At 44.8% G+C, this 12118-nt stretch overlaps 1 protein-coding gene across 1 annotated transcript in view; it reads left to right on the forward strand.

Moving 5' to 3' along the window:
- The window catches only part of LOC143928079 (coagulation factor XIII B chain-like), a 508518-nt gene that overhangs the window by 312814 nt on the left and 183586 nt on the right, over window positions 1-12118 (forward strand). The window contains exon 6 of the mRNA XM_077452694.1: window positions 6299-6508. Coding sequence (XP_077308820.1) covers window positions 6299-6508 — 210 coding nt within the window. The remainder of the gene's footprint in view (window positions 1-6298; window positions 6509-12118) is intronic.

Consider the following 12118-nt stretch of genomic DNA (forward strand, 5'->3'; position numbering starts at 1 on the left):
TAGCTGGTCAAGAGTTAACTTTTTTACAGACACAATCTTTCACACAGGAAATTGAAGAGCAATTCTCACTCTTAAACGAGGGCTGGGGGGGGTCCACTGCCTAACTTTTTTTTTTTTACAGACACACAGAACATGAGAACTTGAAGAATGATTTCTTATCTCCTTCTAATGGCACATTAGGAATACAGAAGCAGCACAAGACATTCTTTTACAGAGACTGTTCCCCATTGTCAGCATTAGTCAGGTCTCTCATTAACCAATAAAACACTGGGATGGTGAGCCTTGATCCACGGTAACAGTAGGAATACAAGAGTAAAAATATCAGCACTCCCCACACTATAGAGAGAATCAAAATAGGTTAAACATGAGCAAAGATAAAGTAAACATACAGAAAAAAGTTACCCTTGCGATCTTTCTAGATTACTTAACTAAATAGTGCTTAAATCGTCAGGCATTCAACCTCCGACAGCATCAGTCAAACAACCTCTGACATTCGGTATGCCTCAAATCTTTTTGTTATCTGGCCTGGACAGCGAGTGACATCATTTTTTACCTTAGACAACGTCCCCAAGTGTCTCTGTCTACGAGCACTGGATCACCTAGATATTATACGATCAATACCAATGTTGGCAATTACAACACATTAAACCAGAATCAAAGAGAAGAAAAGACTCTTAGAAAGAATTAAGAATAATTTAAATTATCTTACCTCTCAAACACCAGAGGACTGGATCACGCAAGTTTGAAAACAGACAGTGGATCCGGATCTTAGGCCCCCGCCCCTATTTTGCCACTAACGTTGAGTGGGGGGACTTTTAATTCTCAGTGAGCTTCGAAGTCTAATACTCACCAAAGTTTTGTCGGGCCATCTGATCCGAAAACCAACTAGTTGTTTGTGCCATCGAAGGACCAAAAAAATGTTAGGATTATTTTTCACGTGTGATCAGTCAAACTCCAGATGTATTGAGAAGTAGACAATTTTTTCCAGATGTGTTGCACAAAAAGGCGTGATGCTCACAAGGCGAAAAATGCAGTAAGATTCACACAAAGGAAAGTATATCCCCCCTCCTAATACCTACAATAATACAGCCTCTACGCTTCTATTGGCTGAGGAAATATAGATAGCGTGCCTGGTACAAGTTGTTACTTTATTTTGGCTAATTAATGTTTCCTGTACAGTCTCATGTTACCATATATAGTAAAGCCTAATCATCCTACAACTTACTATGGAGTTAGTTAAAACAAAACGATACAGCAAGTTAATACAACAACGTGCTCAGAAGTCATTATTGGGTTATTGTTTTTCTAATAGTCACACAATAAACATTTAAAACTTTTCTAACAACAGGGATCGCATGCAGTTCTCTAGCCCACTCTGTATACTATAAACAATTTACAGATATATACAAATTAGTTTTATATTCCAATCGTCTGAGGAAGGGCACTTTTACCTTAAAAGATGAAAATAGAGGACCCCGCAGAGGTATTGAATTATCAACCAATTTCCCTTATTACCTGTGACCTTAAAATATTTAAAGTGGTTGTAAACCCTGGTAAAAAAAAAAAAACCTGCAAGACAAAGGCATAATGAGCTAGTATGCATAGCATACTAGCTCATCATGAATTACCTTAGATCGAAGCCCCCGCAGCCGTCCTAGTCTCCCCCTCTGACCGGCGACCTCTTCCGGGGGTTAAGTCCGGGTATTGCGGCTCCATCGCTGTGATTGTTTGGAGCCACGATGATGTCACTCCCGCGCATGTGCGAGGGAGCTGCCGGTAACGGAACACAGACTAAAGCAATGGCACATACGTGCTATTGCTTCAGTTTGCACCAGTGCGCATGTGCCAATGACATTGGCATATGCAGGGGACAGGGGATATAATCAAAAAAACTGATTGTGAATTGGTGCTGCAACAATGAAAAGCATATCAAAACTATAAAAAAAAAAAGAATAAACGCGTGTTACAAACTTAGATAAAGTGAGGTGATTGAGAACAGTCCAAACTAATAATAGTCTCATAAATTGAAAGTGGTAAACTCTTTAAATATCAGTGATTCCTTTAAAGATGACTTCCACACAGACTGATATGTGAAAAGACCTCCATCACATGAACACATTGCCGCTTACCAGAACTAGGTGGTCCCTTATTACAGGGACCACACTGCGCAGATGGCTTTAACCCCAGCCTGGGATGAGAATGGCACACAAGGAACTCCTCAGCCTCAATAAAAGCGTCACAGCTTGCAGCAGACTGGTATCCGGACACTTCCCCAGCTCAAAGGTGATCCACAGGCTCAAAATTATGGCAGATATCCCAAAAAGCAAATAGACTCACATAGCGTAAAACCCTTATAAATTTATTGAATCGATAAAGACAAATAAAAACGTATGATACAGAAGAAAAAAATCAGCATAAAGCAAGCCGGCCAGCCAGCCTCGCAAGCAGCTCGTAGCTTCTGAGTAGATCACAAGAAAGACCCATCTCGAGTCCCCACCTCCCTTCTAGACGCAGCCCGTCTGGAACTGAACTTAGCACTGACAGCCAATGCAGAGAAAAGCATTAGATGGAGTAGGAGATATTACCATCAAAGAGACAAGACAGGTTCCCTTCTGGCTTCCACCCTTACTCCTCATGCCCACACTTACTCCTTCCCTAAACTTAAGATTGCAAGTAGACCCCGGATGAAAAACCCCTCTTTGAGAACCTATACAGCGTACAGCAAACTGAAAGCCCTTTGGATCTATCTAGCTTTCTTGATAATCTCCCAATCCCCACTTTGGTGGCAGAACATAAAGGCAAACTCAAAGCCCCATTCTCTACAGAGGAGGGGTTAGAGGTGATTAAAAATTCAAAGAAAAACTCAGGCCTGGGACCAGACAGGTTTTCTGTTCCCTGCTACAAAACCTTTGTGACCACGGTAGCGCCCTACATGGCTAAATTTTTTAACACCAAAACCAAATTCGACCCTCTTGACACAGTTAATCTCCGCGTTTTATAACCGTCATCCCAAAAGCAGATAAAGACCCGGGTGAGGTGAGCAATTACAAGCCTATATCCCTGATCAATAATGATTTAAAGATCATGACTAAAGTCATGGCTGATCACCTTGCTTCCTTTATAAGAGCACACATTCATAAAGATCAAGTGGGGTTTATCCCAGGAAGAATGGGCCCGGACCAAATTAGGAGAGCAGTAGACATAGTCTCCCTCCTACAATCAGGTTGGGATGGCGGTTCTAAACAGGCCAGTATGCTGCTGTCATTGGATTTTCAAAAGGCATTCAATCCTTTCTCTTACCTGTTTGCCCTCATGGACCACTGGGGATTTGGCCCTCGGTTTACAGGCCTTCTCAGGGCATTATATTCTACGCCTGAAGCTGGGATTCGCCTGCAGGGCCTCTACTCAGATCACATAAAAACGGCTAAAGGCACTCGCTGAGGCTGCCCATTACCTCCATTAATCTTTGCTATTACAATAGAATCTCTGGCAGTTGCCATTCACACAAATCCAAACATAGCGGGAGTCAATTGAGGCTCCAACACACATAAATGTGGTCTCTTTGTGGATGACCTTCTCCTCTTCATCACCTTCCCGGTCACCTCCCTTCCTGTCACATGCAATCTCTTAGAAGAATTTTCCAAGGTGTCAGGGAAATAGGTGCATCCCTATGTGCAATTTCGCAAGGTATGGTTGTGTTAACGCACGTCAGCGCACAGGGAGGTGCAATGTGCTTTCTAAAACAAATGCCTGGTGTTGCTTTTGAGCGAACGCGCGTGCGCGATAATACCGTTTTTACAAACGCATGTGCGCAACGGCGCACGTACCACGTGACACAGGCACCTTGCCTATTTAAACACTCCTCTGACAGTGCTTCATTGCTGGATTATCGTCCGCTTCTCCTGTATACCTGTGTCTGTTATTTCTGCTATCTGATCTCCTGTCTACCGTCCAGGCTTGTTTGACCCACTCGTGTTGATCTCCTGGCTCTTACTACCGGCTTGCACCCGACTTCTCCTTGACTGCTTCCTGCATCTGATCTCGGCTTGGCCTACGGAATCTGAATACTCCAGTCTCCTGTTCTGGACTTGTGGCTCCGATCGTTGGACTGATTTACCGTGTTTGACCCCTGGCCTAGCCTTGACTCTGCTACTTGGCTCCCGTTTGTCCTTCCCTTGGACATCCTAAGCACGGTTGCCTCCAGAGACTTGCTCTTCTCAGTTCCTGACACCAGCTGCTACTACCAAGCAACCTGTGCTTCTGTAGGCACTGCATCCCTGTGTCATCTTCAGGGTTGTGCTGCACTCGGCCACAAGGGGAGCCCTCTCAGCATCTCTGCCTCCCTCCAAGCCCGTGACACAAAGTCTCAGGACTGTGGGTTAACTACGCCAAATCACAAGCACTCAATGTCTTTCTCCAGCTGTCATTGGTGGCTCAACTAAAGGAATCCTTTCAATTTGAATGGAGCGAATCTACCATTAGGCACCTAGGGATAAACCTTACTCCCAAGTTTGAACAATTATATTCTAACTATTTCCACATTTACCAGAAGCTAGAAACAGACCTTAAAGCCTGGGTCCAATACGAACTTTCTTGGTTGGGCAAAATTAACTCCAAAAAAATGACTCTTCTCCCAAGACACATATCTTTTTCACTCTCTCCCAATTCCAATCAGGCTGGACCACTTGAGCTCATTCCAAAGCGAAATCATTAAATTTGTCTGGGGTAAGTCGGGACACCGATTCTCATGATACACGCTTTTCAGACTAAGGACTAGATGTGGACTGGGTCTCCCAAACCTGATCTGGTATTACCAGGCCGCAAGACATGCCCAGCTTTCCACAGTATTCTCTAAGATGGCCAAACCGGACTGGGTAGTCATTTAGAGACAGGCGGTTCCTTCTCACATCCTAGATGTGCCCACCCACAAATTGCCCTCCCATTCTTTCCCCCTCCCTGTCCCACGCTATAGTCCTTTGGGATAAGCTCAAGAGGGCCTCATCTATGGTATCAGATAGCACACCCTTGGCTCATATATTCCACAATCCGGACTTTAGCCCGGGAATGGAATTTCTGGCCTTCAAGTGTTGGCTGGATAAGGGGCTGTACCGGATCGGACACTTTCACCTCTGTGGGCCCCATCTCGCTCGCCGCGTTAATAAACTGGATCTACCTGACTCGGGATGGTTCAGGCAAATATCTCATTACCTTCACTCTATTTGGTGGACGAAACCTAAGCCCCCTCAGTTCTAACCCTACAAACAATGGTGTGGTCAAGTCATTGATCAGAGGAGAGGCTTTTCCATAATTTACTCGTCACTTGCTCAAACTATTTTGAAAACCCCTTTACATGCTAGCTTGGGAAGCTGACCTTCAGGAACAGTGGGATCTGACACATGGCACAGGGCCTTCATGAGATCCTATAAGGGTATCCTCAAAACCTCCCTAATGGGTCTGAAAATCATCACTAGATGGTACATAACTCAGTCAAAACTCTCCACTATCTTCCCTTCAGTGTCCCTCCTCTATTTTTGAGGGTGTCAGGTGAAGGGAACCATGTTACACATATGGTGGGACTGTCCCAAAATCAGAAGCTTTTGGAACACAATCTTCCAAATAGTTTCCAAGGTAACGGGGTTCTCTCAAATATTCTCAAAATCTTTTCTTCTTTATCCTCTTAGGCACCAAACTCTCCATAGCCAAAGCTTGGAAGCTCTCCAAGGTCTCCATTCAGACAGCCAAACATAAGATCTCCTGGATCATAAAGTCTCTCAGTCAGTCTCTTTGGATGTCATCTTGATGTTCTTTGTCATTGCTTCTTTATGTATTACTTGTACGAAAATCAATAAAAATCTTTGAATGTAAAATCTGACTGTTTCCTTTTTGTCGGAATAACTGTAAATGTGCCAGCTGGGATTTTTACAAGTGTGCTGGAGGAAGCAGGTGTATAGGCAAGTTGTCCCTGAAGAGTTGTTCTAAATCAAGTGGGCATCCCATAATACTCCTTTTTTTCAGCAGGCATACAGACAACAGCAAATGTCCTAACATGTCCTATCCCTTTTTCACTAGTGTGTTTTTTTATTATATGTGTTCCAATTGCTGTAACACTGGAGTGCATTACATGCTCCATGTGACAAGGCATTGTATTCCCATAAATATTTTATATCAAGAATCGAGGACTATGAGACATATTTGTTCTTGATAATTCTTTATTTACAGTACGCACAAACATAATTTAAGTGTGTTCTTTAAGTTATTCTGTGTGTGTAAAATAATTATATCTTTTACTTGTTTTCAGTACCTTGTACAGTAAAAGAAGCCGTCATGCAACAAAACAATATACAACTTAGATATAAATATGGAGAAGAAAAAAACAAAAAATTATACAGTGTACATGGTGATTGGATGTTATTTGAATGCAAATCTGGATATCAGATATTTGATGAAAAACTTCTGAGAATTCAGTGCTTGGATGGTGCGCTAAAATACCCAAAATGCCTAAAGGAAGGTAAACCCGAGAATTTGCAATGTTACTCACATATACACTCTTTCCACCTACAATATTGCTGTTAAATTTGTGAGAACTGTTTAATAAACAAGTAAAAAAATAAATGCATAAATAATACTTCCCACCCAGGTATTTGGGTTTGTAAAGTTGTGATAGTGCTATTCTAGTTTTTTTTTTCCGCCCATATAAAAGTGTTCAGAATTTTAGATAATTGAGCAAAGAACTTTTGGGGTATAGGCACTGGTAACGTCCTAAAATGGTATAATAGCTTAGGCAGAATTTGCATTTGATATGCTGCTATCCTCCCCACCCATGAAAGTTGCACTTTGGCTATTTGGCTCATTTCATCCGCCAGTCTGCTCAACAAAGGAGGGTAGTTGTGGAGGTAGGTGTTAGCAGATGAGGGGGATAGCTGCACCCCTAGATACTTGATAGATGGGGGGTTCCAATTGCATGGGAAGACGTGTTTACGTTTATTTTGAGTGCTGGATGGCATATTGAGCACCAGCGCATAGCATTTATTTGTATTGACCTTATAGAAGGATACTTTCCCAAAATTATTTATCAGGGTTTGAATGGATGTAAGGGAGGTGTAGCAGAGCATCCCAGAGAGAGCCAGGAAAAGTCCTGTTTGGAGTTTATACGTCTCCCAGGCTTCTCTCGTACACATTCAGAAATCTCAGATCCATGATCCAGTTCGGGTCTTGGTCCTCTTCCCCAGGCTAATTTAAGCTCACCTGAGCAGACAGCCTTTGCTCTCTGCCTGGGACATACAGACAAAGTTGGTCTGTGAAGAGGAAAAGGTCGGTAAAAACTGTTTAGCAGTTTATTTAGAGACTGACAAGCGGTAGGCTTGTTCAGCCCGGTAGTGAGGGCCTGCATATTGTATAGTTAGAGCCGAGACACTGCTAGGATTTGTGTTTTGCTATTTTTGTCCTTTCTTTGTTTTCTGGAACACTGTATAGCACCTATATAAGGACTTGTATATAACACAAATAAACACAGCACTGTTTGTCACTACATCCCTGGATTTGGTAACTGTGCCTGAGAAATTGCTCATCCCAGGGAGCTTTGTACCTGCTACCTGTCCCCCAGGTTGCATATGGTGGAGGCTGCGACCAGCTTTAGTAAGTTACTACTCAAAAGGCCAGTACCTAGAGTGACTAAATATGGAGGAAATCCTAAAACAATTGATGATATCCAATGCTGCACAACAGCAAACAAACACTTTGCAACAGCAAGCAAACGCTGCACAGCAGAAAACAAACGCTGCACTACAGCAAGCTAATGCTATCGCACGGGAGCAATCGCAGAAGCTGTTTGAACAGCTAGCCACTGATGCTAAAGCAGATAGGAAAACCTTGACTGAGGTTGTGGAGACGCTAGCACAGTGGTCACCTGCTAAAGTTGATGTTGGAGACAAGCCCTCAGCCATCCATGTATGTTGCTTTCTTTCTAAGATGACTACAGATGATGATCCAGAGGCCTTTCTGCTAACGTTTGAGCGGACCGCTGACATGGAAGGTTGGCCTAAAACCCAGTGGGCAGGACTGGTCGCCCCTTTGCTTTCTGGGGAATCGCAGAAGGCCTACTATGATTTGGAGTCAGCAGAAGCGGGAGACTATGAAAAGGTCAAACGGGAAATCCTGGCACGACTTGGTGTCACTTTGGCAGATCGAGCACAGCGGGTCCACAGCTGGTTCTTCCAAGACGAGAAGCCCCCAAGATCACAGATGTTTGACCTAATTCACCTGGTGAGGAAATGGCTATAGCCGGAGATCCTGTCTGGGCCACAAATAGTGGAGTGTGTGGTCATGGACCAGTTCCTGAGGTCACTGCCAATTCCCATGCAGGAGTGGGTGAATCAAGGAGACCCCAATTCTGTGGACAACCTGGTGGAACTCGTTGAAAGGTATTTTGCTGCAAAGAGTCTGGTCACCACCCCTACAGCCACACGGACTTTACATCCAAAGCCACGGTCTCCCCAGGCAACCAGTAAGACTGTTCCAGGGGAAGTGGGTGGTAAATATGGCAAGGAAATAGGGGGGAGGAATTTTGGTGCTAGTACCGAAGTTTGGCGTCCCAAACAAGGGAAGCCACTGCCTGTCAGCAAACCAAACTGGGGAAACGTCAGGTGTTTTCGTTGCTAAGAACTGGGGCATGTTGCAGCAAATTGTCCATTGAGAGATGAACCGATGCAGCGCGATTTTTTCCGTTAGGAAACAGTCTATGTTTTCAGCTGTTTCATGCACTGCAGCGCCAAATAGGGGAAAACCAATGTGCCAAATGACTGTTAATGATAAGCCTATTACAGCCTTGCTGGACTCTGGAAGTCTAGTGACTTTGGTTACAGCTGAAATGATTGAACCTGTGAATTGTCATGCTAAAAAAATTGCTGTGATCTGTATCCACGGGGATACCTGGGAGTACCCTATAACCACTGTTCGGTTTAAAACTGGCTTAGGTACAGTGACCCATCAGTTTGGACTTGTCCCCCACTTGGTGCACAAGGCCATCAGTGGTAGAGACTTCCCTAAGTTTTGGGAACTTAGGGATCATCCCGACCCGGTCGCAGTACCTGACTCAGTGGCAGAGCCAGAACTCCTGGCCACTACTGACAATGTGGGTACAGAGGATTCCTCTCAGGGCTCCCTGGGTTTTCCTCTGTCGGTTATGGCAGGAGAACTGGAGGAGTCTGAGGAAGTCCCCACCACAAGTAGAGCTGGACAGCCATCTGTTGAATCTGAGCCTACGTTGGAGTTTGCTGACCTTAATTTGCACAAAGAAAATTTTTGTACTGGGCAGAGAAAAGACCAGACCCTTGCCCGGGCCTGGGAAAATGTAATACTGATTAATGAGGTACCTGTCGAACCAGGGAACAGGCCCTGTTTTCCTTATTTCAGCAGCAATGAGGATTTACTGTATCGTGTATGTAAAATGAATGATGAAGTGGTTGAACAGTTGGTGGTCCCTAAGCCATACAGACGGGTGGTGTTGGAACTTGCCCATGGGCACTTGCTAGGAGGCCATTTAGGGGTTGAAAAAACGACTGAAAGGGTGTTGTGCAGGTTTTACTGGCCTGGAGTACAGAAAGATATTGAGAATTATTGTCAATCCTATTCTGTGTGTCAGCCCCACTACCCCACTTCCGAAGTCCTTTAGTGCCATTGCCTATTATTGAAGTGCCCTTTGAGAGGATTGCCATGGACCTTGTGGGTCCACTCCCCAAGTCTGCCCGGGGTCATCAGCATATCCTAGTAATCATGGATTATGCTACCCGTTACCCTGAAGCGGTTCCCTTACGCACCGCGTCTGCTAAAAACATTGCCAAAGAGCTGTTTATGGTGTTCAGTCGGGTGGGCATCCCTAAAGAAGTCCTTACAGACCCAGGCACCCCATTTATGTTGCAAATAACTAGGGAGCTGTGCAACTTGTTTAAGGTGACACAGTTGCGAACCTCAGTGTACTATCCTCAAACGGATGGCTTGGTGGAACGCTTCAATAAGACGTTAAAGAGCATGTTAAAAAAGGTTGTTGACAAGGATGGGAAAAACTGGGACTTCCTGATACCATACTTGTTGTTTGCCATCGGGGAGGTTCCCCAGTCCTCTACGGGGTACTCTCCATTTGAGTTGCTTTATGGGAGACACCCTCGGGGACTCTTAGACATAGCCAAAGAAACTTGGGAGGGGGAACAGACACCCCATAAAAGTGTCATTGAGCACATCACTCAAATGCAGGAGAGGATTGCAGCAATCATGCCGATGGTAAAAGAACACTTACTCCAGGCCCAGGCAGCCCAACAGAGAATATACAACAGGGGGCCCAACTCCGGGTTTTCTCACCTGGTGACAGGGTCCTGGTGTTGGTTCCTACTGTTGAGAGCAAGTTCCTGGCTAAGTGGCAGGGTCCCTTTGAAGTAATTGAAAGAGTTGGGGAAGTCAACTACAAGGTGTATCAACCAGGAAAAGGGAAGCCCGAGCAGGTTTACCATATAAACCTGTTAAAGCCCTGGAAGGATAGACTGGCGTTAACTGCGAGGTCCCTCCCGGTAACGCTTAAGGGTACTGAGGCCCCTCTGATCTCTGAGGTCACGATTCCAGACACCTTGTCATGTTCCCAATAACAGGAGGCTAGAGAGTTCCTGATAAGGAATAGAGGGAAATTTTCAGAGTTACCTGGCATGACTTCAGCAATTCAGCATGATATTGTTACTGAACCTGGGGTACGTGTCAAGCTCAAACCATACAGAACTCCTGAGGCGAGGGAGAAAAGACATCAGCAATGAAGTTAAAAGCATTTTGGAGCTGGATGTTATTGAGGAATCCAATAGTGACTGGTCTAACCCCATCGTGTTAGTCCCAAAACTGGATGGCACTTAGAGGTCCTGTAATCACTTCAGGAAGCTTAATGCAGTGACAAACTTTGACACATACCTAATGCCCAGAGTAGACGAACTTATAGACCGACTTGGCAAAGCTCGCTATATTACCACTTTGGACTTGACAAAAGGGTATTGGCAAATACCCCTGACTGATAGCGCCAAAGATAAGGCCGCATTTGTGACCCCGGAGGTTTCATTTCAATATAAAAAAAAATGCCTTTTGGGTTGCAAAATGCCCCCGCGACATTTCAGAGGGCCATAGACAGGACCCTAAGACCCCACCGACGATGTGCATCAGCCTATTTAGATGACATAGTGGTATATAGCACTGACTGGGAGTCTCACTTGCCTTGTGTCCAGGCTGTCCTTGATTCCCTCTTCAAAGAAGGTTTTACGGCAAATCCAAAAAAATGTGCCATTGGTCTAGAGGAAGCCAAGTATTTGGGCTACACTATTGGCCGTGATGTCATAAAACCTCAAGTGAGTAAAATAGAAGCCATCCAGGAGTGGCCACGTCCTGCAAACAAGAAGCAGGTCAGGGCCTTTCTTGGCATTGCGGGGTATTATAGAAGATTTATTCCAAATTTTGCAACTATAGCTGCCCCTCTGACAGACCTGATGAAAGGTAAAGACTCTGTAATGGTCAAATGGTCCTCAGGAGCAGAGAGTCTTTCCGTGTCCTGAAGAAGGCTCTTTGTGCACAGCCAGTACTGTACTCCCCTGATTTCTCCAAAGATTTTTTTTGGTTCAGATGGATGCGTCTGATGTTGGTATCGGGGCAGTACTATCGCAGGTACACAATGGGGAAGAACACCCTGTGGTGTACCTAAGCAGAAAGCTCAATGACCATGAGAAAAAGTATGCAGTCATTGAAAAGGAATGTTTAGCCATAAAGTGGGCCGTGGATGCGCTCAAGGTACTATTTGTTAGGGCGCTAGTTTGAGTTAATAACTGACCATGCTCCCCTAAAATGGATGGCCCAAAAGAAGGAGACTAATAGATGGGTGAATCGGCGGGTTTTGGCTCTACAGGATTACTCCTTCACCGTAAAACACAGGCCAGGTGTTGAGATGGGGAATGTAGATGCCCTGTCCCGTGTTCACTGCTGTTGGGCCACAGGTGTTCCAACCCTGGGGTTGAAACAAGGGGGAGGATATGTAGCAGAGCGTCCCAGAGAGGGCCAGGAAAAGTCCTGTTCGGTGTTTATACGTCTCCCAGGCTCCTCT

Source organism: Lithobates pipiens, unplaced genomic scaffold (genome assembly GCF_037356315.1).
Source record: "Lithobates pipiens isolate NorthernLeopardFrog02 unplaced genomic scaffold, aLitPip1_a1.2 Scaffold_23, whole genome shotgun sequence".
Taxonomy (NCBI): Eukaryota; Metazoa; Chordata; class Amphibia; order Anura; family Ranidae; genus Lithobates; species Lithobates pipiens.